General features: G+C 41.0%; 3 protein-coding genes across 5 annotated transcripts in view; 1 reads left to right on the forward strand and 2 right to left on the reverse strand.

The window, feature by feature from the left end:
- The window catches only part of LOC115381381 (uncharacterized), a 30,722-nt gene extending 18,096 nt beyond the window's left edge, over positions 1-12,626 (forward strand). Inside the window, exons 3-4 of one of the 2 annotated variants that reach the window (XM_030082713.1) lie at positions 3,058-4,174; positions 8,667-8,800. In XM_030082713.1, coding sequence (XP_029938573.1) covers positions 3,058-4,026 — 969 coding nt within the window. In that variant the 3' untranslated portion in view covers positions 4,027-4,174; positions 8,667-8,800. Of the gene's footprint in view, positions 1-3,057; positions 4,175-8,666; positions 8,801-12,390 lie in introns of those variants that run through there. The other variant, XM_030082714.1, reaches the window with a different exon arrangement.
- On the reverse strand, positions 8,788-16,843 carry mydgf (myeloid-derived growth factor). The gene is made up of 6 exons (XM_030082717.1): positions 16,608-16,843; positions 14,449-14,499; positions 14,291-14,352; positions 13,876-13,957; positions 12,016-12,088; positions 8,788-10,076 (listed from the first exon to the last, which is right to left on the reverse strand). The coding sequence occupies exons 1-6, from the start codon at positions 16,770-16,772 to the stop codon at positions 9,997-9,999; spliced, it is 513 nt and encodes a 170-aa protein (XP_029938577.1). The 5' UTR covers positions 16,773-16,843; the 3' UTR covers positions 8,788-9,996.
- Positions 16,844-22,895: 6,052 nt separating this feature from the next.
- Positions 22,896-27,237, reverse strand: loxl5a (lysyl oxidase-like 5a). Of its 2 annotated transcripts, none has more exons than XM_030083196.1 (7): positions 26,246-27,237; positions 25,433-25,532; positions 24,630-24,767; positions 23,842-23,998; positions 23,611-23,706; positions 23,371-23,486; positions 22,896-23,281 (listed from the first exon to the last, which is right to left on the reverse strand). In XM_030083196.1, exons 1-7 carry the CDS (start codon positions 27,204-27,206, stop codon positions 23,266-23,268), a joined length of 1,584 nt encoding a protein of 527 aa, XP_029939056.1. In that variant the 5' UTR covers positions 27,207-27,237; the 3' UTR covers positions 22,896-23,265. The 2 variants fall into 2 exon arrangements, with proteins under 2 accessions (XP_029939056.1, XP_029939055.1); XM_030083195.1 differs by having other exon boundaries at positions 25,433-25,541.
- Between the last annotated feature and the right edge of the window lie 125 nt (positions 27,238-27,362).

Here is a 27,362-nt window from a genome sequence, read left to right on the forward strand (position 1 = left end):
TTGCAAACTGTTTCTCCAACTCTCCTCTCTCATCTGTCTTCAGACACACACATACACCAGCACTCAAGTCATGCGAACATTTTCATGGAGGTGAATGAGATAGTAGTCATGCCCCATTTGCCTGATCCATTCAGAAGTGGTTGAGATGATGCCGTGTGACATTAGGCAAAGCCTCTCTCTCTGCATCTCTGTCTGTCTTTCCTCCTCCAACACCCCCCTCTCTTCTCTGCCGCCACTTTCCCATCTTCTGGACAGATGCTGCTCCAGGCACAGCTGGATAGCATCCAATGCTTTTTATAATCCATTTATGTCCGAGTATGCCTCATCCAGTAAAAGTGATACGTAAATCTCGCCTCGTGGCATTTGGTCTGCATCTGTGGGGTCACAGCTAAATCCGAGGTAGTAACCTCATCATCCAGGCGCTGAGGTTTGTGTGACAGTATTAATATAACACTGATGAAAGAGCATAAAGGCTACACAAAAAGAGGGGAAGGAGGAGGGGCAGCAGGCAGACACTGTAATAGAAAATCTCAAATTTTCACAACAGAGATGACAGATCAAAGGATGATAAAGCACCAGAGAAGACTTTGGTCACATATTTATTTCAAAGCCCTGTTTTATCATTCTGTTGCATGTGTAGCGACTCTCAGGTTTATTTAATAGTCACTGTTATGGAAAGAAATTGGCGTGAGCTCTTAAAGTCTGTTAGGCAGACACTAAACAAATATTATAGCAACACTAAAGACCTCTTTCTTTGATACATCTGAAAAGCAAGCTCGCACATTATCATGATAGTGATGTTGAGGCCCTTTGACATATCAAAAACTGCATGATGACTCACAACTCCAAGAAAAACAACAGGCCAGCTAAATGTAAAGACTTGGGAAAACTCAAACCAGTGAGCTCTACAAAAGGAAAAAAACACTGTGCTCAGCACAATCTGAAGACATGAGAGGTCAGAAGACATTGTTTTTAATAAATTCTCTGAGGGGCAGGAGATGAAATGCAGAGTCCTCTGCTCTTTTATCTCCACTGATTCCTGACATTAACAAGCAGCACCTGCCCAGAGTCACTTGATGTGCATATACATGCTGTACTTCAAAGTAGCATAATATGCCTCGCTCAAAGAGCTACAGCATTGAGGGGAAGAAAAAAAAAGAAACAAACAAACCAGGTCATCTTTTGACATCGGCAAAGATGTTGTTGAACACAGAGAACAAAACAATGCTTCATCCAGCATGGGCTGAGGATTTATCTGTGCACACAGAGCAGGTGGCCAGATAGGTCAAACATTTTCCCAAGCGTAATTTTCTGAAATCTCTGAAGCCTCCATCATCAAACGGGTGGGTATTTGTGTGTGTCTGCCAACACGACTGCATCTTTGAGTTGAGAGTGTGTGTGTGTAGGTGTGTGTGTGTGTGTGTGTGTGTAGGTGTGTGTGTGTGTTTGCATTGAATTTTCAGCACTCATTTTAAATGTTTCCATAAATCTATGCCCATGTATGATATATTATACTGCTGTGATTTTTTTAACTGTCCTGTATAAGGTATTAGATGCAAAGCCCACCTAAATTTAGAATACATATTTGTGTAGTAGTAATCTCCTCCTTTCTTGGTTTTCTTTTTGTGACATACTTACAGAGTGGAGCTGTACACCTGGTTTAAGTCTATAGAAATCTTCCAGCCTTAAAAATAGAATCCACAAAATCCCCTGATTTTTTCCTTTCATATAGACTTAAGTGTACAGTGGTACTGTGCATTGGCCTTCTGAACAATAACTTTATTTTTTTGAATGGAAGAAATCCTTCTCATAGCGGACCAGCACTTAAGACTGTTACATGCAAACCCATCATACTCAGCTAAATTTTTGTGGGATGAGGATTTTTGTGTCATGTTTGATGCTTCCTTTCATTTTCTATCCGTTCTGTACTCTCGCTCAGTGTTTTAGCAAAATGGGATATTCCAAAATAGCCTAATGAAATACACAGAGAAAATGATTATTAGAAAATTCAGTTATAAAATCAATGAACAAAAAATGTCCATGATGTGTTTCGAGCTGCTTAATCACGAGGAACTTGACTATTGTTGACAAAAAATTAACGATTTTCCAATTTCCAACCATGTCCACACTTGCCTGATGTTAAGTCCTTCTTTTGAAGTGCTTTTCTTAAGTCTGGTGCCTCACATCAGTCTATTTATACAAGGTTTATACCACCTGAGGCTTCAGAGGTTGTATTATCACGACCTTCATCCTCAGATAAATCAAGTCAAAATGCAGCTCAGACTGCTTTATCTGTTTCAACAAGTTGCCACATTTTGATGGGCCAAGCTGTGCTGTGTGTCCTTGTAATATGTAAGCTCATCTTTATGTATAAAAACACTTAATACCTGATTTTCAGTCCATCGCCACACATTTTCTTTTCATTCCAAAATAAACTGAACAAAGCTGAACCACCATAATTTAGACTCTAATAACCTTAAAAGCCCCAGGTTTACTGTCTGCAATGTTTGATTCATGTAGAATAAATTGGTCTTCTAAATTACAACTCTATGACAGATCGTCCACCATCTGTGTTGAAGCTCTGCGTGTATGCAAAGTCTTTTCAACACAAACAACCTTGGCAAGGTGGTGAAAATACTCCTGTTATTCCCTGAATTCCAAATTAAAATGATTAAATAGTTTTGCCTTGCCTGTCTGACAGTTTAAAGCCCCTATTTTTCTGATTTGCCAATACCAGGCATTCTTAATAAGTCAGATATGCCTTCATTTTAAGAGCTGTAACTTTTGTTTAGATTTGTTGTTGTTGTTGTTGTTGTTGTTGTTGTTGTTGTTGTTGTTGTTGTTGTTGTTGTTGCTTAAAATGACATTCCCAAGAATTGATAAAACTTATGTTTCAATGTCAGCTGTACAGCATTTGATATCTTGAGGAGTGAAAAAACAGAGACTGGCATAGATAATGAGGGCCAGAAATTGGCCAGAAATAAATGTTTCCCTCCTTGGGAGGTTTTTTTGACTGATAGATGATTGTGTTTATGAATCATTGTGTGTGTTTTATAGGTGGTGCATCAGATTGACAATCTAACTTCATCAATTGATTTGAATGAGGTGGAGCAACACGACACAGAAGGTGGAGACTCAAAGCTTCCCAGTGACAGCAGCTACAATTCAGGTTCCAGCTCCAGCGAGATAACAGTCGGTAGCGCCCATCAGCAGCCCTCCAGCACTGAAAACCAGCAAGGAAATGTTGACTTGTCTGGCACTCTCAGGAGAAATCATCATCGCAGGAGCCGGTCTCCTGTGCCATTCTGTTCTTCAACCTCTGGGATTTTATCAGAGAGGAGTCGGACTCTTCGCTTCACATGTAGTCTAGGGTCACCTCCCAGGCAAAGTGGACTGATGCCATCTGGCAATAGCATCCCTTCATCGAACCCAACCGAACTTCAAGACGTCATCTCCCATGAAAACACTCTATCTCCCCCCAAAAACCTACCTGTGCGCCCTCCGACCCCTGGTCTTTCACCTCTTACAGTAAATCTCCACCACCCTGGAAGCCCAGGATCTGGGCCTCAATCTCCAGGGGCTTCCTCCTCCTCCTTCAGGATCAGCCCCATATCCCCTCCTTCCCCCTTGTGTCAGAAACCTTACCCATCCCCTATCCTTAGCACATCTGTCATGGTAGAGAGCAAAGTTGGGTCTTATCAGGACCCGCAAAGCGACATCCCATCTGGTGGCAGACTCTCTCCATCAACCAACCAGACTTTGTCTCCCAGCGGCCCATCCACCGACTCGCAGACTCAAACTGCATCCACCACTTACAGAGAGAGGCGCTCATCTTCAGCAGGACCTTCACATGCGTGTGCTGCCTCTACAGCCACAGTCAAGCCACCTGCAGCACAAGGTCGCAGAGGTCGCAAGCCTCCACCGTACCCTCATCACAGGTTCTCTGAGCACACAAAGAAAGTGAAAGAGCCCCGCAAAGCTCCCCCCTATCCTGAGAAAAGAAGGCTGCTCTCTACCACGGTGTGAGGCGATGCAGCAGGTGGGGGAGGCTGATCGAAAAGAGCCATATTCGCAGTACCATCCACAAGTCTGCAAGAGTGGAGAGCAATTTAAGGCTTGCCAAATTGAGCTGAGACCAAGTTTCCAAGGTGACAGGACGGAAACACAATCTGGGGTGAGTATGTCAGAAAGAACAGCTTGGTTCGGCTGACATCCTTTTCCCTCTCTCCTCCCGTACAAATCTCTTGGGCGTATACACAGAATATACACAGGGCATCATAACATCTGTCTGGATTACTCCTCTGGTAACAAGAGCCTCATACAGATGTCCACTTTGTGGCCTCTTACTCCCACATTGCAGAAGATTGCACAGTTAAAGGGCAAAAGAGAGTTGAATAGAAATGTGAAGGAAATGTAATTATTGCAAACTGACTATACAGAGTAAGAACTGATTTCTTTAGTGCTCTTCAGCTCAAGCATCCCGACATGTCCACTCACATGTGTCAGCATGGTCTAGGGTAGATAATTGCTGTCAGAGGTCGTGATGGTGTAACAACTCAGTATGCTTCAGACTACTTTTGGCTCACCAGAGTGAAAAGACATGCGGGGGAAGCAAGGTCGGAAATATGTCAGAGACTGAGAACCAAGGAATGGTGTCTTAATATGAGGTACAGAGCAACCGTTTGTGATACATCCACTTGCCCTTATCTCATCTCCTATAGACTATTGTAATACAGCTGTGTCTTTGCTGAGGAAGTCTGCCCTTAGTTGTCTTCGAGCAATATTCCTGCAAGAGTACTCACAGGGTCAAACACATTATCTAAGACTTCTCTTATCTCTCTTCACTGGCTCCAGGTTGCAAGCAGTATTAATTTTAAACTCCTTGCTCACACGAACAGCAGTCTGCATGGTCATGCCCCTGCATATGTGACTGAATATGTACCCTGTAGTAATCATCTCCATCTTTAAGGTCAGATGAAGTTGAATGATTATGTCTCATACAATAATACCTGTATTAATCACGCTTTACAGTTTGCAGTGTGGTGTAAGGGGTAGGGGTGTGTGAATTCTCAGTCTTTGTGTGAATTTTGACTGTGAAAGAACTGGGTAAATAAGTTGTATCTACTTACTTAAGGTCAGATAGAAAGCGAGTCGACGGAGTCACCAGCGCAGTGCTGGAGTTCTCGTCAAGGGAGACAGAGGGCATCTGGCCATTCCTTGTACCCTTCACCAGGCCCCTGGTGTTTCTAAAATCCCATCTCCTTCGCTGCCTCCGACTTGACCGACCCGGCCACAATCTCCATCTGTTCCCCTCCAAATGTCAGGAGATGCAAAGAGAGCGAAATGGGGGGTAGGTGTGGGAGAGAGGGAACGGGAGAAAAACTGACACTGGGAGGGCAGTAGGATTGATTACAAAAATACAACACAGCTAATCGATGGCTCATTCATTTAGGTCATCTGATGTTGTCCTCAATGAAGTTTTCCTTCAGTTCACTTCAGTTCCTCCATGTCGTCTTTTTTTTAATTAATAAATCTTTAAGTATCAGATCTTTAAAATGGCTCTGAAATGTGTCAAGTTTCAATAATTGAAAAACCTTCAGTGACTTCCAAAAGCAGCTGGGAATTGTAGATTTTAAAAAATATTACTTGTAGAAATAAGTAATGGATTAGTCAGAAACCGTTTCTAGATGGGAATTAATACGTATTTGGAGCTCTAGAGAGTGTTTCCAGCATCAGGGTCGCATTGGGATTGACTCACATAAATCACAGTACTCAAGGTCGTAATGAAAGGACATATCACACAGTGCAACTCCGTGACTCACTAATATATTTGTAAAAAGATTGCCAAACACTTTTAATCAGTTCTCCCCAACAGGCTTAACCACACAGTGGGAAAGCATCTTATTTGTCGTTGTTTTTTTGACAAGAGGGGAAATCTAATATAGCTCCAAAGTCAGTGCAGAAATAGTGAACCTTTGTGTTTGTGCCTCTACAAGGTTGTACTTCAACATTGCAATGCTTTTATCCTGACATTGTGAAACGCTGAGAAATGAAAAGCCAACAATGCAAGCATGCAAATGCACGTCTTACCCGAGTGGGCTAACATGGAAACACTTATGCTGATGGAATTAGATTCATTAAGAGGATTAAAGAAAATAATAGGAAAGAAATAATGTAAAAGTCTCGTTTAGAAGGTAGCCACTCACATTAAAATAACAAAAAAAATCATGTTTTCATGTTTCCAGACTTCTCTCAGCCAGCTTTTTTTAAGGAAAATAAATAAAAAAATAAATAAATTTGTTAGTAGACCTTTAGAATGGCACAAAAATGTTGATCATTTCGATATCGCATTAGAGAGACAACTCTTATGTTTTGGGTAAACATTTACTATTTGTAATTCTAGTTGAATGTACCGGTATATATATTCTCAATCACATAAATATTTACTGCAGTGTTTACAGGAAACGTTTCAGGCAAACTGAATAAACACACAGGTCTACTAAAATCCCAAAGTCACAGACTGTGTGGTGAGTTAATGAGGGCAAAGCAAGTATTATTTTTTTAAAAAGGTGAAATAAGAATATTCTGTGTGTCATCCATCTTCATGCTGCTGGAAGCTGGAGCTAATCCCAGTTTACATTAGTGAAAGACATGAAATTCCATGTACAGTTCGCCTTATTATCGCAGGGAAAACACACAGGCAAGCACACACACACACACACACACACACACACACACACACACACACACACACACACACACACACACACACACACACACACACACACACACACACACACACACACTCACTTCTATGAGTAATTCAGAGTCCTCAATAAACCTTAAAAAGCCCAGGGAGAACATGAAAACTCTGCACAGAGTATAAAAAGCATGCTTGGAATCAAACCAGGTGTTGTCTTAATGTGAAGGAGCAGTATTTACCACGACACTGTTGGGCATTGCATTTCTTAGTATCTCATAATCTTAAACAACTCGCGATTCTCTGAGCGCATTCAATTTTTTTTTTTATGTTGGTTTTGCATCGGTATTAGTGATACAAGCTTTGATATTACTTGACATCTGATTAAAATAAAAACCACTGGTATCACACATCCCCAGCATAGCTGATCACAGCTTACATCATGTCAGTAAGGGCGTGCTGTCTACAGATTGCTTTTTTATTGGGTCACAAAGCATAAAAGCCTGGAGACCAATGTACTAGAGGAAAATTCAAAGGACGGCTAAAGTTGTCCAAGCTCATCCTGAGGGGATCATAACTCTGTGCCACATTTATTGGTAGTCAGTCGAGCACTTGTGTCTGGACAATGGTGGCTCAACCTGTTACAGTTTGCTAGCGTGGGTATGACCGTTTCTGATCAAAGCTCTTCAATGCATGTCATCATAATCTAGGCCAGTTCTTGGCAGGATAGTGTATGAATTATCCTGATGGTTGGACTGTGAGAGGGAAAGTTGAAAGTAAACATCTTTATTTGTGCCAGATGGTAAAACTGTAGTGCTATGTGTTCAGGGTGTGAGTGGCAGCACTGAGGCAGCTCCATGTCTCATAGATTCAGCAAAGTGAAGGTAAACAAGAAGCTATGGTGCCACAGACACTTATTACTCAATGGAACAACCAGCTTGAGAAAAACACTATCACTTTTTTTCAGTAAGGCCACAAAACTGGAAATCACAGTCTGAGACAGTCCCAGCTCTGCCATAAGATGTTTTAATTACAAGTAGGAGACTCTGTGGGAGTTTTCTGTGCACAGCTTGCAGTGATCTTGATGAAACTCAGCTCTGCCAAACTGCTGCTGCACAACTGATTTCCCCCACATAAGAATTCAGATGTTTCATAGTCACGGCTACATTTGGACATTTAAACACTGCTGAAGGGTGTGGTTGCAGCTTAAACGTGTAGCTTTTGAATCAAGCTGATGCCAATTTGAGGACAATCTAGATTACTGATTTTCTCTTGGCTTACCATGAGATGAATAAATCCCTCCTGACTCTATATCTCAATAAGCCCTCCAAGATCAACGCTCTATACATTCCCATATGCGCATGTGGATTTAGCAGATCCTCCCTGAAAAGCCTTTCTCCCCTAGAAATTAAGCAGAAACAATGGAAGCTCTTTATCTCTCTGAAACATTTATCCAAGGACAATATATGTTAATTGACTATGCATATAGACTACAGTTTCAAGCAAATTCCTCATAATGCTTATGTTAACAAAAAGTTTCACATAATGATGCATGCTGAGGGTCTGGCCTGTTTCTTAATTGAGGAATGCATTAGTGCCATTATATTTTTTGGGCAGGCAGACATGATAAGGACATAAAAATGCTATCCTGCATAATCACTGTGGCACAGCTCTGACAGTGCTCAGAATATTTAATGCTCCGATGCTGGCACTCATATTTCTCCTCTCTTTTCATGTTTACCCTTTAACAAGGATGTGGGAGGTTCAATGAGATCAGGACTGACACAACGAGACAAAAACATTAAGCCATCTCCAGAACAGTGACGACATGTCTTTATTGAAACACCCCAACATCACATTTCATCATGAAGGAGAACAATCAACAAGTTAAAAAAAGAAAAGAAAAAGAAGACGTGTACAAAATCAGTAACGCTGTGTGTGTTTTCTTTTCCCCTGTTTGGGTCAGGATCTGGACGTGATTATTTCCTGTTGTGACCTCAGTGGAAGTCTCAATGGTGACAAAGGGAGGGGGGGGAATTCCTGCTGAGCATTTCCTCCTCTCTAGAGGATCAACGCCAGACCAACGAGAGAAACAAACAAGGTAAAAATAAGACGTGCAGCCACCAAGTCAAACCGCCGTAACTCAAAACTCTGAAATCAATCTCAACAGACCTCATGGTCTGGACATGTGTGGATCTCAGATGGCTGGATCAATATAAGGCAGCAAGAGGCTTGCAACATAAGAGAGTGTAAAGGATAGAGAGGAGAGGAGAGGAGGGGGTCCTGTAATCATGCAGCACTTCTGAAACCTGAAAAAGATCCTCGCTGATCCACACGTGTTGCACTGAAAGATGAAAGTAAAAGACCGAAGAGTGACTCAGAAATGAGTACAGACTATCTCCATTCCGTGGAAACTCTCATTGCAATGTCTGTGCGTGCCTTTCAGTCACCGTTTTGGGTTCACAATGTAGCTTGTGAAAGTAGAAAGCAGCATCTCCGAAGTAAAAGCCTTAAGAAAAATGTCTATTGCTTGATCATTTTTTTCACAACAATCTGTTCATGTTTCAGGTTTCCAAGAATGCAAAAGCACTAAAAATCATTAATGTATCAACTTCATTTTTTTAAAATTACAATATAAAGTTTCTGTAATAATTACAGCTTGTCCCCGAAATCAAACACAAAGCAAAAATCTATCACTAGAATTTCTGATTGGTGGAATTCTACGTTATTTATTTGTAGATAAGAAGAGAGTGATGGAAACAGACAGGGGTGGATCTCTCAACAGCAGCTGGCAAGAACAAGAAATTGTGCTGGTACATGCGTGTGTTGGATGATATTGGGGATTATGCACATTTCTCTCAGGATTACAAGAGATGGATAAATCCTTCCTGAGTCTAACTACGCTATCTATACTCAACAAGCCCCCAGAGAGCAATCCCTATACATTCACGTGCAACCCCAGTGGCTCAGAGCAGTATTATTCTCTGTAAATCTCATAGTTTCAGAAACTAAGAGCCAGCTATAAAAGCACATTTTCTTTAGGCACAATTTAACTAGAACAAAAAATCTGTTTGCTCCACTGGTGCCTCACTGGCTATACCTCCCTTCATTTCAAGTAGCACGAATTCACTACGGTAAGAAAAAAGAAATTATGTACTGACACTGAGTGCTTTCCCCCCAATTTTTGATAATAACTCAAGACGAAACTCAGCCTTTTGATGACTGAAACACAAAGACCCGACTCTGAGCTCCACTCGGTGCTCTGACTGATCCGAGTGCGATACACCTCTGTCTAATCACAGCTCGTCGTGTCGCGTCCGTCCAATGGCAGTCAGTTTGGAGAGCTGAGCACTGAACTTTCCATCATTGTGGGTCACTGCGGGCCAGAAAGAAGAGCGAATTATTGTCAAATACAATATTAGAAGAAAAACGAAGACAAAGCACATCAGCTTATGGAGAATCTGAGACTGGCCAGCCTCATCGAAGTGCAGAGACAGCAACTTTCAGAGCTGCAGACCCGACGAAGTCTGCATGCTTCACCAGTAAGCAGAGTAACATCAGCACAATACACCTGTAGATTATGAAGCTGGCGTGTCCGCTACAGGCGAACAAACTGAACGTTTCTGCCCACAGGACAGGTTTACTGTAGCTTATATTACAGCTTCATGATGTATAAAAGAGCTTTGACACGACAGCTGTTCCCCGACTGCTGACAAAACTATTTCCATTAGTATTATCAATGAATTATATAATAATAGGACTATCAGAAGGAGTAGTTTGTAGCATAGGTGAAATAAAATACAAGTAAAATATGTAAAAAAAAAAAAAAAAAAAAAAAAAAACAACAACATCAACCTTTTATCAGTAAAAATTTAATTAAGGACCATTTTTGATATAACAAACATTCTTTATTCTAAAATAGTAGAAGATTATGGTATCAGAGGGAAACGGATCAGTAATAAAGAAAACAATATTTTGTGCAATCAAATAGAATTGATAGCATTATGTCCAGATTTTAGATAATTATGTATGGACTAATTATTATTTGTAACACTGCCTTTTGCATGATATGAATACTGAGTATTATGTTGTTTGCAGATTTTCTATGTTGAGTTTTGGAGGCAATCGTAACTAAATCGTAACTAAAATTGACTTGTTGAAATATTTAATATTGACTCACTACAGACTACATATACATGAAACAAGGAGCACCTACAATACATTTCGGGTCTTCACATTGGCAAAATCAATGAGCTTCAATGCTTTTGGCATGCTTATATCCATCTCTACATCACATTAGAGAGGGTGACTCTAAACTGCAGTATGTTAGATACCAGTAAGTACTATGTCCAGAGCTTATATAAACAGAAATGTAACATAATGGCTTTTATGAATTATTTGGGAAAACATGCATAACATAATAGCTATTGACTTGTGAAATGACTAACCATTATCAGTCCAGGGCCCAAAATCTCACATTCTGCATTATTTTCTATCAGTGAGGGTGAGACGTGCTTTATCTGATGAAATATTTTACAAAACTCTCACGCACAGACAACAGCAGCGATAAAAGTCTTTGGTCGTAACATTCAGTGCCTACAGGTGCCACAAATGTTACATAAAATAGTGAAACAAAAGAAAGAGCAACTGTCATCATCTATCCCTGAGGTTAGAGACATGACTGAGCGGATACCCGTAAGCCCTCAGAACAATTACTTTACTGTCCTGTAGGTGGTGCAGCACAGCCGATGTGTGACTAAGCAGTTCCACCTTGAGGAATCTTAGCAGCGAAATCTGAAAGTTCACAGTGTTTCCACTGATTGCACTTTGCGCCTAAAAAAAAGTAATTTACGTAGGGCACTACCATTCGGCAGTCTATCCCTGGAAATCATGACTGCAAGTGTTTTTCCAAAGATGGGATTATCCTTTAGTCTGTGATGGTTTCTGGTTTTGAAGTCTGTAAGCCTCTGTACTGTAGAGACTAATCTGCTGAAAATGACAGTTACAGTAAATTGCTGGTCGGTGTGACTTGTCAAATCTCGCTAATCACAGTCTGGAACTGAAGCCACGGCAGGGATTTGCACAAGAACTGAATAACAACAAATAATGCTACAGGGACAAATGAAAACCCACTCACAGCTGGAACATATGCTTTAGAGGGAAATCAGCAGGGAACTTGCAACATGATGGGGGATGATGGGGGAGGATAGAGCGAGCAAGAGAGAGAGAGAGAGAGAGAGAGCCAGAGAGCCAGAGAGAGATGTGACGAGCAGAGAGAGTTGATTGAACACTTGTAGATACAATAAATTTCTCACCTGTTGATTCGCTGACAGTAAATTCCTCTGGCTTCAAAGGTACGTCACTTTGTCCCGATGCTGACGTCTGCGACTGAGGAGAGACAGCATTAATGAAGATGAGGTGAAAGAGAACGAGGAAGAGGAGGAGGAGGGAAAAGAAAGAGAAACAAAGCAAAGGAGGGAAAAATAAAACAGGATGTTGGGCGGCTCAGAGGACAATGTTTTGCACCAGACGGGCTCAGGAAGTAGGAGGATATAATGACAAGGTCACAGAGAGGCTGTGTGCGGTGGCAGGTGTGTGTTTGTGTATGCGAGGTTATTTCTGTTGCATCATTTAGTGAAGTTATTTTCTGTGTGTTTGTCTTTTGCTTGCAGGGCACGGAGCCAGAGCAGGAGGAGGAGGAGGAAACATGTGCTCGCACTAATGACAGAGTGTCAGGACTGTCCTTGCTGGGGGAAGGAGGCGTGTCGAGGTGTGCTTCACCTCACAGACGACCACATCAGGCACCGCAGACCTCCGCTAAAGTGACTGCGCTCACACTCAGTCCAGACATTAACCTTCCACGAAACATTATGCCCGAAGTACACGGCTGGAAGTTTGACTCCAGGAGCAAATAAAGTTTTTATGTTACTTTCACTGCTTCAACTTGAGTTCATTTGTCAGAGTCGGTATTAACCCCTGGGAAGCGGCTCAAGCCATTATTATAGGACAATGGAGCTAAAAATGCAGGAGATCATGTGACGCACAAACTGGGTTTCCATGGAGACACAGGTGATTAGTGGAGGATTGTGCTTCACAGATTGGTCCAAAGTGCCCAGGACAGTACGCTTTTATTAGGTTTTCATAAGGAATGTGTTGTCATACATGCATATTCAGCCTCTCAGGTAAAAATGTGAAGTGATGCTTTAACTTAGGCAGTGAGAAACTCTTACAAAATGCTTAAGCAACTTTATACAATGGATAACTCTGGCTAATATATGATAGTTAAAAATGCCATAATTCACAATTAAATTATTTATTCTGAATTTGAACAGACAACTCCGAGCCCTTTTTTCTCCCACATGACAGCTGTGTCTAAGTGTGGAGCTGAAACAATTAATCAAACGCGCCACAGAAAATCAATCTGCAACAACTGTGACAGCAGATTAATCACTGAAGGCATTTACCAAGTTATACTTCAAAACAATGTGTGCCTCCAGGGTCTAAAATGTGACCATTTTGTTTGTGGTTGATTGAATTTGTAAAACTCCTGTGGGCATGAAGTAACTTTCACAAAAGTCAGAAAAAAACAAAACAAAAGATGTGTCTCTAAGATTGAAAAGACTGATTTTCTCTCTGAGGTCTCCCTGAATAATTAGAAGACAGAGAAATGCTGAATTTATAGATGAATGACAAAAGCCAGGCTTTGTTGTATGTGGATCGTAAACTAAATGAAGGAGTAAAATAAACAAAAGATACTTCTGTGGATTAAGATATATGCTATTTCCATCATGATCACATAAATACCATAACGTTTGGACCATGGAAGCATCCTTTATTCCCAGTTAGTGTCATTGAGAAAAAAGAAGGAAAGAAAAAAAACTCGTGTACATGGACATATACATTGTACATAAAAAACAACTCCAAGTGACGATGTTTAGAAGGCATCCTTTAAGTACGGTAAGTCATATTAAGGGCACTCTTTCCCCCGATATTGTAAAAGGTATGCAAGAACTGCTTCAGTCAGGAAAGGGAAAAGGAACAAAACTAAAGAGTGATACACATCACCAAGAGAATTATAGTCAGTGTGCATGTTGTGGTGTAATATGGCTCTCAAAATGCAAATTGTACAAATTGTAAAGCTAAAAGCCAAAGCAACTACGTTTGTTTATACTTACATAAGCATCGGCATATTCGATTTTGGTTCCTTTAAGTTCAGCTTTGAACTGAGTGAAAAACAGGTACGATTTCCCCTGAGGCCTGGCAAGAATGAAGAAGAAGAAATACTGTTCAGCGTTCCGTTATTTGCATACATTCATTCGCTTATTAAGTTAATGTCACACATGAGTACAGTGCTAATAGTTTGTTGGGTTGTTTCTCTCCTCGCCTCTTCTGTGACTGTCACCATTAACTAAAATCAATCAGATGACTCAGTGCAGACACAGATGGGGCACATATTCAATGGCGACACTCTCAACATGAGGGTCATCGCACTGGAGAAGAGTAGTACTGCAGACAGCTCTGCTTCCTGAGAGTGTGCGTGCGTGCGTGCGTGTGTGCGCGTGTGTGCGTGTGTGTGTGTGTGTGTGTCACCTCCACACAGAGCAGGAAAACAGTCTGTCATCATCGCTCAGGCCAACACTCATCATCCATTGCTGTTGTGCACAAAAACAGAAAGCTATTTTTGCATTTAAAAAAACAGCTGTAAGTCCAAATATCAATTATAGGAGGCTGGAAACAGAGATACTTGCCTCATTGGTTCCCCCTTGTGAGGCATACGTGAATGAGCATTCATAATCCCCCTGCAACAAGTCAGTCACAAAGTTAGCTTCATTTCCTTTTTCTGGCACATAACCACTCAGCAGTGCTCGAAGTTTTAAATCACAATTAGTGTTGATTTCACACGATGATGTTGTGACACATGTAAACAAGCACAAAATGTAAACACTTCCCAATGTTAGTATTTGCTGTTGTTCTATGCATGTGACATCTGAACGTCCTTGTGTTTGAACCCACTGAGACTTGAGGCATTTGTAGGAGTCCCTTCACAAACTTCACAACATTTGAATGTTTCACTCTCACAGGTTATCACGTGCTCATGATCAGGGTTCTGCAACCTGTGGCTCTTTATTCCCCCTGTAGTGGCTCCATGAAGCTTTCACAACATAAAACATGAAAGATATTTTATCATCGTGACACATCACAGTGCTATTCAAAATGATTTGTCACTCTTGGTTCAAGAGGGATTTAAAAAAAGGTGCAAGTAAAATTTGGAAAAACAGCTAAAACCACAAGAAATGGGGGGGAAAGAAAACAGAACAACTTAAAAAACTGGAAATATCAAGAATTTCTCAAAGAAAAAAAATAAACATGTTGGGGAAAAAAGCATGAAAAACTGCTTTAAAAGAGGTAAAATGGTTAAAACAGCTAAAATTTCAAAAATTGTCAAAAAAGCTCAAACATGGGAGCAGAACTGTTTAAATCAGGTACAAAAATAGTAATAATAAAAGTGTTAAAATGTTCACTAATTTGGATTGTGGACAAAACTTTATGAATGCGTAACAAGATATAGTTTTTGTTTGTGCATCAAAACCATATATGAAACTTCACAAGCTGCATTAGCCTCATTTTAAAAGTTAAATGTGCTTTACTGCTCCACACCACTTGATTGAAAGTCACAAAAATGGCTCTTTTGGTCATGAAGGTTGCAGATCCCTGCTCATGATAGATCTTTAAGCAAAAGACAGTTTAACCAATCAAGATAGTTCATAGATCTATTCTTGCATACTTGGATGAGAATGTAAGTTTGGCAGCATGATTTAAATGGAAATGGGGACAGTGGCAGCTTAGAGAAAAGAAAAGGGGACATGAGATCAGAAGTTCACAAGTTTGAAACAGTTTCCCTGAGCAAGACCCTTGACCCCATCAGCACCTTGGACGGATAAATGTGAAAAAAGGAATTTCCGCAATAATAAAGTATGATTAGTTCAATATTTTTAATTAGTACCTGTAAAAAGTTCCAAACTAAGGTTTGAATAAGCATGTGTATGATGCGACATTACATTTTGATCAAGTTAAAGCTTTTATTATCCATGTCATAGAACTAGCATGGTATTGTTGACTCCACAGTCGGACTGAGATGACTCTCTCTGGTAAAAAAAAATAAATAAATAAAAAAGTGGCATTGGTAACAGCCAAAACACTATGAATGAATACAGGAAAAAAAGAGCCCAATAAAATACACATCCCAAGTTTTTGGTCATGTTTAACCAGACGTGTCTTTAGTTAAGTGACACCTGTGTATTTCCTGCTGTGACACATCGAAAAGTCACCAGGAAGACCATAGGTATATATGAGGAAGACAGCGCGCTTTGGAGCGCTTTCATGATGCCTCACTACATTTTAAGGACTGATAAATAAAAGTATGTTGAGCATCAAAAATCATAAACAGCTGATGGCGAACGCTGCATCGACTGCAATATCTGAAGGACCTAGAGAAGCTGAAACGTGTATTAGCACCCTGTCAATAACAGCTCTGTCCAATCAAAACAGCCGTTGTGTCACTCCAGCAGCCACGTGTCAGTCGCTCATGGGCCGTGACGTCATCAGTCCGCGAGCCCAGTCCAGCACAAAGATTGTAGTTTATATGTTTTATTTTTATTACTAAAATACAAGATACATCACTCTTTGCTGGATGAAACACTTAAGTAACACATATGAATGTATGGCTGAAACTTTGTATCACTACGTTAGATTCACATCTACCAATCACGAACGATAGAACATAACCGTCGCAATTCTATCACTGTTAAAGAACATTATGCAATAAATACAATAAATTAATAACAGTGACTGTATGATTGAAGGAACTTGTGTTGTAGGCAGTTGATGCAAATCTGCAGTCACTTACGATATTTTCGCTGAAACTGTGCACCACTCCTCCGGGTTTCACATTGAACTCCACCGTCTTGGACCGGTCCGGGGAAGCATCAGCCGGGACCGAAGCCGCTGAAATCAGCACCGAGAACAGCAGAAAGGCTGAACTGGCGACGCAAGAGTCACTTTGACGAACCATTTCTGAGTGTCGATCCGGGTGGAAGTGGTGTGTCTCTGTATGAGCTGCAGCACCGGCTACTGGACTGTGTCCCGTCGCCTCCGGATGATGTCAAGCCCGCGTGCCATCACCCATCAGTCCCACCAAATTAAATCAAGTGCATGGAGTAAATGACCAAACTGAATAAAGACCTAAATAAGACATAACCCCCTTTTGACTGGTATTTCAGTCAGCTTTAAAATATCAGCACATTTTATTAGAGTCCCAATATATCTGTCGTTTCTGTTCACAAGGTGTCGCCCTCTTTCATATGGTTTCATTGTTGGGATATTCTATTAAGCTCATCAATCTGTATCTCATATTGAAAACCTTAATCAAAGATGCTTAACCAGGGAGTGTATGAATAACAGTTAAGAAAAGTTACAAACCTTTATGAGAAACAGCTTGGACTATTGGTGTTTTTTCAACGATGATATGATTACATTCATTAGGAAGTTTAAGGTAAACTAAGAAATAAGAAACACATAATAAAGTCTAATAGCTATTCTCCGCTATTTATTCCTGTACTCGGTGATTCAAATACATGGGAGTTGATTAAGGTACTTAAATTGTTCCTATTTACATGGCAAAGAATGAATTCCATAAATTGTCAAGTAAGTAAATAAATAAATAAATAAATAAATAAATAAATAAATAAATAAACAAATAAATAAATAATCAATGTAAAATAGTCACCTAACTCTCATATTGCATTTTTTCATATATATTTTTTATTGTGATCATGAGTGAAAGAGTCAAAGCATTTTACTTGATATAAAGTAGTAGTATTCTGTTTGTTTGTTTGTTTGTTTGTTTGTTTGTTTGTTTGTTTTTTGTGACTCCCTATTTCTGAGCCTGATTCAGCAAAAGTTTCTCCACAGGTAGTCTGTGTCTACACTTTCACCTCTTCATGCTCATGTGAAATTGTAAGGGTTTTCTGACATGGTTATACTGTAATTGAGCCAACAAAGGTAAACCTGAACTGAACTGAATATTGTCAGTGTTGCATTGCTTTTTTTTTTTAAATTCCGCATTTGAAAACAGCAAGAGAAATGAATGAATCAAGTGCAGGGATCAAATTCAAGATGCCCCCCCCCCCCCTTATGTGTTCATAGGAGGTGCCCTACTGCATCATTCCCATACCAGGGTTTGTGTCTGTGTGTATATTTGTTTGGTGATATCTGTAGCTGTCCATCTGTACAGATGTGACCCCCCCCCCCCCCCCCCCCCCCCCCCCCCCCATGATGTTTGGCCAAGGATATCATAGTCAGGTGTCAAGGTCAGAGGCCAGGGTGCACCTCTCGTCTCCCAGAATTTATGAGGTGCATTAAAATGCCACTGACGTCTTGCCACAGGAGGTCATCCCTAACCGCATACATATGCACACTACATGTATTCTGCATGACTGCCTTTCTGTATGAAGGCTGTACGTTTCCCTCAGGTCCTCATAATGCCTCATACAGTCAAAAAACATGCATTTTTGGTTGAGTGATAAATTTAAATTGTTGTTGTCTGTTTGCTCCATATACTGATGAGCTGTCTAGTGTGTATACTACTTAAGGCTTCACCGTTACCTGGGAGTGGTTCCAGTGCTCTACAACACTGAATTGAATAACGCAATGCAAAAAAATAATGCAAATTTTTGTTTTTGTTGTTGACTTTCTCTCTATGTTTAAGTGTTTGGCCATTGTTATGAAACACTGTACTGTTTTATGATGAAAAGTAACCTTGAGACAAACCTGTGCTGGCTCAAGGTAGATATTCTTCCTGAAGGTCAACTGAAAACTTTGAGTAAACTGTCATCATGTTATACAGTTTGTCCAGAAACTATGCAGACCTGCCAAAGAACATGCACCGTATTTCTGTAACAAATGCTGTTCATGTACATTCCTCCCATTTTCACAGTGGACCAACAGTTTGTATGACAGGAGATGCCAGCAGTCTCATGTCTGCTCCTGCAGGTCTGCATGTGTGTGTGTGTTTTGTGTGCTCCTGGGGCCATAAAACGTCCTCCTTGTGAACCATGATGGATGAGCAGATGGTTAGGAGGCTAACTAACATGTGTGACGCTCATGTGTAAAATCCATAAAACAATATTGGCATTTAGAAAAAAATTTAGACCTAAGATAAACACAGGTTTTCATCTGTCAGCCTGTCTCCCCTCATCACCCTCCACTTCACCCTGTCTATATTCGCCCTTTTCTCCTTATGTGGACCACCTCCCTGAGCAATCCCACGTCCAAGCCCAAAAATAATACAATAACAGGTTTAATACCACTGTGCGTTCACTCAGGAAGCCTGCTGAGTATTGCATATTTACCCAGCAGCTCTTGGAGGAAAAGTACTGCAATCATTGGCAGCACATTCTTCTATTTCAAACAGGGAGAACTGTGTAAGCTGTAATGAAGTGTAAACGATCACATCCACAGAGTCCTTGTTCTGCCCAGGTAAACATTGTTTTGTCTTTCATGGCATCAGACACTCAGCTGTGTAATGGCAGGAGCCGAGAAAAATACTCAGTCATTTCCCCCATCTCACACAAATAGCTTCAACTCTTTGCTGTAGACAAACAATTCCCAGTACAGTAAATACAAGCCAAAAACAGAAAAACAGAACATGAGCAACAAACTGGCATCGAATCATTTTGCTAATGCTGCAAGTTCATTTTCCGCACTTTACACACACGGCATACCCTGGAGAGGTCAATGGTCCTTTATAGGTAAATTACAAAGAAACAGTCACACACAGTTATGGCCAATTTAGAAACATCACTTTAACACATAACAAGAGGAGTCTTTAGGAAGAGACCTGAGCACCTGGAGGAATCCCACACACAAACAAGTAGAACATGGATGTTCCGGACAGAAAGACTGTGAAACAGTAGATTCTGGGCCACCGAGAGGCAAGAATGCTAACCACTACACAGCACACTACAAACTCTGTTTTCTTCTGCTCAGAATCAAGTTTAACACTTTATAGTTTGTCGCTGCCTGGTTGCCTGTATGTTTTCATGTCTCTGTTGAATGAATCCACTGAATGCTGAAGTATCAATTCATCAGTGATAATTTGTCAGTTATAAAACTTAACGCTGTCTTCCACTTTAGACCATAATGACTGAAACTTTGTCCAAAGTGAACTTTATTTCAAATAACAGTGACAGGGTTTCCAAACAAATCAAACGCTGAAAATAAAAATTGAAAGACTTTTTGTAATGGAAGGACATTGATCAGGCTCAGAGCTAGCAAACTGGCCTGTTACTTTTACTCATTTCTTTTTCCACTTCAACTGTCAAAGCTTTGAACAACATTCTTGGCCAATACTAGAATGTATAGCTGGTTAGATGAGTGAGGATGTAATATCAGTTGAACTTACGGGGACAGTACAGCATTCAGCGCCGTCATGTTACATCAAAAGGTCAAGGTTCACACCCAGACCAGAGTGTTTTTTGACTCTTAATTGGCTTTAGATGTGAATGATGGGTGTTTTGTTGCTCTGTAATTAACTTGAAGAATGTTCACTTTACACTCTATCATAGGCAGAATATTAGTTGGGGTTGGCTCAAATATATGAGCTTTCATCATAGATGATCAAAATGTTTGAGTCAACAATGACTAAAAAGTTTTCAGTTTAACTGAATCTCATGCTTGTGAAAATTTAATATCTATTATCTAGTATTGATCCACCGACAGAGTACCTGGACAGTTGCTCAATTTTAGCTAACGGCATGCTGGAGACCGTGGAAGTAGACAATGTAGGCATATATGATAAGAATGATTTTGCTTTCCTCAATTTTTTGTGGTTTACTCTCATGAGAGTTAGTTTTCCCCAGGGTAGACAACTAAATAAAACCTGTGCACTTGATGTGCTGAGGGGGAACAAAAACAGATGTTTCTTTCAGGAGCTGACGGGAGTCAAAACAGGCAAACTAAAAGTGAAAATGCTGTTTGATCAACTGATGTACGGAAAGTAACAAGAGGTGAATACTAATATTTTTGTACGTATATTGGATTGCACAGCGTTTTCCAGTTAGTGCTGTATTTATTAGAGTTGGTGAGCATTATTGTTAGTGATATCTTGTTTTTGAAAAGTGTGAGGTTTATTGAAATTTCTACATGATGAAAGAAGTTCCTTGTGCGTTCCAGTGTAACAACGTATTTACCAGTTTTGCAGTTCGTGTCTGTACAGACAAACAAGCTGACCACCATCATGTGTCACTGCAGTCTCGCCCGTTGGCGCTGACATTTGTTGACCCGCAGTCTCAGACAGTCAGACCTTTGGGCCTGGCCTCACAGACGGTCAGACCCACCATGAGAACGGCTCAGTCGCAGAGCAGCTGATGTCAGCAGTTTGCAGTCAGGTTTTTCTGGCCGTCATTAGATCTGTGGAATTTCTCTCCTCTTCGACATCTCCAGCTAGGGCGGCTGACAGCTCTGTCCACCCCACTCCCCGTGCGGACTTAGCACGTCGGCCTGCCCTGAGCAAACAGCATGTGGAGAGGCAGAGGAGGCTCTGTGGTGACCCCCTGTCACACTCACACTCACATCAGTGGATCACCTATGGGTCTCTCTTCCCAAAGATGGAGAATGTTCAACAAAGAGACCGTGTTTGCGTAAGAGGATGAGTGAATGAGTGGATGTACAGGGAGAGGTGTATGAAGAAATAGATACGTATTTATTTCGTCTTTAAAATATTTTACACCTATGAAATGCTATGATTTGACTCTCTTGAACCATTATTCTGATTCCTTGCAGACATTAAGCCCAACCATTAAAAGTAACCTCATTAATTCTTGTTTGGATGTTATTTATTTGCATTGGAATGTAAAAAAAAAAATGGAGTGGTTTGTAATCGGTTGTTACCCAGGTCGAGTAGCCTCGACGAACCAGTTGACTTATTTTCTTTGTTGGACCTAAAAATGTAGACTTGAAAATGCTTTAGGGAGGGCATTTAAAAGTATAATGGACGATTTTCTCGAAAAAGTCGAAGCCAAACGTCTGTTACTCACTTTTTGAAAAACGCGCATGCGCCAGACCATCCTACCTGCTCTGCTGCTCCTACGAGCGCGCTTGACGGCGTTAAGCAAGCATTTCTCCAGCGTGATTGACATGTTGGAGGACCAATAGTTGAGACTCACATCACGCCATTCATTGGCTAAAACATCGTCCATTATACCTTTAAGAGATACATAGGCCATATACTGGATATACTTGAATAGTGAACCTCAAAATTAGAACATAAAAGAGAACTTCAATCACATTTTTTTAAATGAATAAATTATTTATCTATATTATCATCAAGAGAAAGAATAATTTATCAAATATTTAAGGTGTCCTCTGTCATTGAAACAGAATCATTTAAGATGAAATATGGCTCTGCAATAAAAGTCCAAACACCAAAGGTCATTAAAGGTTTTTTTTTCTGACAGGTTTAACTTTACAAGACTGTTTGGCAATGCATTTGTGCTCGATGTGTACAGCACCATGACGGCAGAGCATGAAGGAGGAATAGTTCTTTCACAGGTTTTGATGATTCATTACACAAGTCTTATTTATACATTTCCACTCACCCATCAGGCAGTGTCCTTAATAAATCTGACAATGTGTAAATAGAACGAGAAGTCTCACAGTGACTTATTACCAGACAAATAAATGTTTTCACATTCACTCAGCTGCTGTCATACAACACAACAAGCACACTATAACTGCCTCATAGGGTGATGTTCTATCTATTTTTTAACTGACTTAAAGGTGCAAAGTGTAATAATGTAAGGAATTTAACCAAGATGTGTTATTCCCAAAGCATTTAAGAAATGCTGGCCTGTTTGTCTCAGTGGCCGTACAGGATGGTGTGATGATTTCATGCTGGTAATATTTGTACTAAAAATGTTGTTGACATCTTTCTGTGTGTGTGTGTTGCATGTGTCCGGGCGTGTGTGCACTCCTACGTTTGTGCAACATATTTTATAGTGTACATATATATCATTATTTTGAAACAGAAAAAGACCTCAGTGCTCAATATCACTTTAGCTTTTGAAAAATTGTAGAAACTTTATTATAAATATTAATAAAAATAATTCAAACAGTCAGTTTCTTTTTCTGCAGAAGGTGAAGAGCAATAAACCTGGCCTTGATAGCAGCCATAATCACACACATGCATGCAGATCATACACATGGTACTAAAAGAAAGATGTGAGAGTAATCGTTTTTACTTTTTTTTGTGCTTTTTCACAAAGACATACAGCAAACAGCCTTGCATTGCTTCAAAATCCTTTGAAAACCAGTACTCATATAAATAAAGTAACAACATTCCCACACAAGACCTTTAAGGTATGAAACAACATAAATACAAAGATTAATTTATATAGTAGCAAGAGCTTAAACATCTGAATAATGCAGCAGCAACAGCAGCAGCAGCAGCAGCTGTACATTAAGAGCAACAGAAGAGTAATAGATGAATGTTTCTTAATGGGAAAGACTTAATCAGGTGAGCTCCTGTGAAGCAAAAATACAGATATCACATATTAAAATTTTTACTTTTCACATGAGATGTAAACAATAAGAAGACTGAAGTCATTACTTACACAATGATATTGCAGTTTCTTGCCTGGACATAGCTTCCTGTGTACCTGATATCGCACCGGACCTCATTGTTGGAGAAGTCAGACTCCTGAACCTGCCGAGTTGGGTTTACTGTCACCTGGAACACAAAATGATGACCTCTGATTACCTGATATGACTCCAATTAATTTAACAAAAATGCTGAATTTGTTTTTTAACATTATCAATCTTCTGATATTCATGGGTGTGTTCTGCAGTCCCACCTTGAGTATGTAGTTTCCAGGGGGAACGTCAGTGATGTCGATCCACTGGCAGTCGATGTTGGCATGATATGTATCATAGCAACCAGGACCGAGTCCCTGGGAAAAATCCAAGCTCAAGGTACTGACACAAAACTCAATTAACCTACAATGTTCACATGTAAAGCTCTTTATCAATAACAAGACACTGCATGACAGCAGCAACAAGTCACCAGAAAAGAACAAATGATGTACCTGTGTGTGAGCTGTGCATGCAAAGCGTCTTCGCACTCCTGGGTCACATGACGTATCCTCCAGACAGAAACTGGCTTTATGTCCCTCAGCAACCTTCTGATCAGTGGAGACATCCAGCAAGTCGTAGTTACTGAACGCCTCCATACTGTGGTAATGCCTGGTAATACACACACACACACACACACACACACACACACACACACACACACACACACACACAGAGAGAGAGAGAGAGAGAGAGAGAGAGAGAGAGAGAGAGAGAGAGAGAGAGAGAGAGAGAGAGAAAGCTCTATAGTAAATGCAATTCCTGTTGTATCATTTTACCCATATTTCAGGCATAGTACCCAAAAAAACAAAAATGCATCAATATGATACTCTATGTCATACTGCTTCATTTTTCTAAAAAGCTTGTCAACAAGTTATTTTACTGCACTGCAGAAACTCCTCCGAAACAGAACTGCTGCAAAGCAAGATAGATACAGCAAACATTTTACCAAATGACAACTCAGATGAAGATGACTCATTTAGAATAACTGTTCTATGTACTTGTATTTGAGGACTATAGGCTTGCATATACCTTTATTACTTTCTGTAGTAGTAGATGGTGTGAGTAGAGAAAGTCTTTTTAATTTTCCATTATGATTTTCTATGACATAACTTACTTTGGAGACATTATTTAACATTTACAAGACAGTTATTGATGGTGGCCTGTCTGCACACTGTACAGCACACATGGACCGGACTGAAACCCAGTGTACATGTACAGCATGGTATGACAGTGAACTCACTGATGACAGCTGTGCCATTCCCATTCATGTCTCGGTTTCATTGGGAGAAAATCTGCCGTTCCCTGATTCTTCACTCGCTGTGGGAACCGCAGAAGCACCCTGTAGTCAAGGTCACTCACACTGGGATGGTACGCAGACCTAAACCAAAAAGGAAACAGGGAAGCAGAGCAGATTACCACAGTGTAATATTTTCACTAGGAGTAAAAATGACAGCCTAATATCCGCTGAGTTCACAGCTGACTTGTATCACCTTTTGTGTCTTCTCATCACACTTTCTCCTGCAGTCATATTTATTTCATTGCACACTAAACTCCGTCTCCAGCTCACTGAGCAGAAGACATCCAAGTGATTTACTATCGGGGTGGTTTCTGGTCTTACCTCAATAGTTTTTGAATTCACCTCAGGAATCCTCTGCCTCTCATTTCAAGTTTATTTTACTTGGCAAAGTGGCTGCTGAGATCAGAGGAGAAAATCTCAGGCATCTGCCAGGTTTTTGCCCATTCGCTCTGTCACTCAGTGTCCAAATTGGGTGAAAGCCATCACACATCCTGATGTGGCAGAATCAAAGGAATCTTAATGAAAGCCTTTCTCTTTCCTAATTTACACTTGTATGCAATGCTACTGTTTGTGCCTGAACTATCCATTCTCATAATCAGATCGCGAGGAGCAGCTTAGCAAGCTATCAGGTCAAGATGAAAGGAAGTGAAAGTGACTCTGCCTTCACTTTTTCCCTAATCAATTGTATTTGTTTGAGGTGACTTGACTGGCATATCAATGCAATGTAACATCAAATAAAGCAGCACCTGGACAGGCAGTTTTCTTCAGCAGCACAGCGAAGTGCATACATTTGAACTCTTTGTATGTAGGAGGCTGCCTGGATGTAGTAAGGGTCAGGAACCAAGTCTGGAAGCCCTGGAGGAAAGAAAGTCCATAACTTCAAATGACAGATATGTGGTTGAACTTAAGTGAAAGAAAGGATTTCATTCACCAGCTTGCAGGATAAATGATTCACAGCTACAGCAGGAAAACAATGTTATATGATATACTTTACAAAGTATACACAAGGAAATAACCTGCAATTGTTCAAAGTTTCTTTAGTTATTTATATTTCTATTATAAGGGGGTGCAGCTTTGGCTGATAATAACATATTTCAACACACAGTGTGATATCTGCAGTTAAAACCAGTTATATAGCTTAGAGACATAATTTATTGACTGTAACTGAATCATTAATGAAGATCTTTGAACACCTGCACTGCCATAATTTGCAGAGGTAATTTCTAAATCACTGCTGGCTGACTTTCAATCAACCAATTAATTTGAATTTTGCTCAGAGGCTCTCATACAGGAGGCATTAGTTGTGTCAAAGGCCCATTTTAACTCACATTATCATTAAAAATGCATTAAGATGTGCAGTTAAAACAAATTAGATTTAATTCTTGAAGGTGAAAATGATCACGGGACCATGTTCTTCTTGAGAATGAGTTGTGATTGACAGTGTGTTAAACATTTAGACTGTGGACATACGATTTGGGATGTATTATTCTTTATTTTACTACTTTATATGTGCGTCTTACTGCACACTTTGTCGTCTCTGTCTCCTCTGTGGGCCTCACCGTTATGGAAGAACCTGGTGCCAAAGCCGGCCGGAGGGCGCGCGCTGATCCTGTTCCTGTGGTCCGCTGGGTAAACATTATAGAAAACTGAGTTCCGATGATGGATATTGTGTGGATCCCTTGGGTCACCCGCATCGGCGCTGCTATCTGGCCTTCTACGAGGAAACTGTACCTCTACGGCGTTACTGGACAGGCCTGCTGCGGGAGATGCCTCAGGTGCGCCTCTGGTCAGCGAGTGCGCTCTGTGCGCACCGAGAGCGTCCTCTGAGCTGGTCCGCTGAGGGACACGCCGTGCAGTCCCACTCTCTCCAACCACGGCGACCCGCGAAGCGGGTGAGCGCACAGGTGAATCAGGACTCTCAGAGCTCATTCTGCCGCCTCCCCCGTCCGGAGAGCCGGGTGACCCAGCCGGTGCCGCGCCGGCCGGGCGTGCGCCAGCATCCTCCCCAGGTGTGCTCCTGCCCCCCCGGGGGACACCGCTGCCTGAAAACTCCTGGGCGGGAGTGACAGCTGCGCTACTGCTGTTTGACTGGACTTGTTCTGATCTGGACCCAACGACTTGCCTGGTGGTCTCCGGGTTCCTGCGCGTGCCAGGCCGTCCAGAAGCAAGTAAATACTGATCCCCGTCTAAACCGAGGACTGATGAATGCACCGGGCTGTGTGGAGCGCGACTCCCGGCCGCACCTTCGAGGGTGACATGTCTGGTCCTGGATGGGCTGTTGAGCGCAACAGGAGGCTGTGGAAAGTTGTTTCTTGTTGTCAGCAGGAGCTGAGTGCGCCTCCTGGTCTGCGCAGGTAAACGATACTGAGTCCCGGTGCTCAGTAAGCTGTACACCTGGCCGTTATTCTCCCACTGAATCCGGTGTCTCCACGGACCAACAGGCGCGCGCAAATGGTTCTGACCAGTGCTCAAACACACCAGGACAAGCAGACACAAGACTACCGATACAAGCTTATCCATGGCTCAGTGTGTCTCTGTCCGAAGACCTTCTCAACTGAGACTTCGACGATAAATATTTGATTTTGACATGCTTTTTTTTATGCTTTTGCCTTCGTCACATAATTATGCAGAGCTTCAAAACGAAGGGGTTTGGTTTAAGAGTCCACCCCCACCTGT

This window comes from Salarias fasciatus, chromosome 23, assembly GCF_902148845.1.
Source record: "Salarias fasciatus chromosome 23, fSalaFa1.1, whole genome shotgun sequence".
Lineage (NCBI taxonomy): Eukaryota > Metazoa > Chordata > Actinopteri > Blenniiformes > Blenniidae > Salarias > Salarias fasciatus.

Coding starts and splice junctions, on each gene's coding strand:
- mydgf (XM_030082717.1), bottom strand. CDS start 16,772: ATGGTTCGTCAAAGTGACTCTTGCGTCGCCAGTTCAGCCTTTCTGCTG. Junction 14,500..16,607: donor ACAGTTTCAGCGAAAATATC/GTAAGTGACTGC, acceptor GACTTGTTGCAG/GGGGATTATGAATGCTCATT. Junction 12,089..13,875: donor TCGAATATGCCGATGCTTAT/GTAAGTATAAAC, acceptor GTCTCTCCTCAG/TCGCAGACGTCAGCATCGGG.
- loxl5a (XM_030083195.1), bottom strand. CDS start 27,206: ATGGATAAGCTTGTATCGGTAGTCTTGTGTCTGCTTGTCCTGGTGTGT. Junction 25,542..26,245: donor CACCAGGTTCTTCCATAACG/GTGAGGCCCACA, acceptor TCTTTCCTCCAG/GGCTTCCAGACTTGGTTCCT. Junction 23,707..23,841: donor CATGCACAGCTCACACACAG/GTACATCATTTG, acceptor GATTTTTCCCAG/GGACTCGGTCCTGGTTGCTA.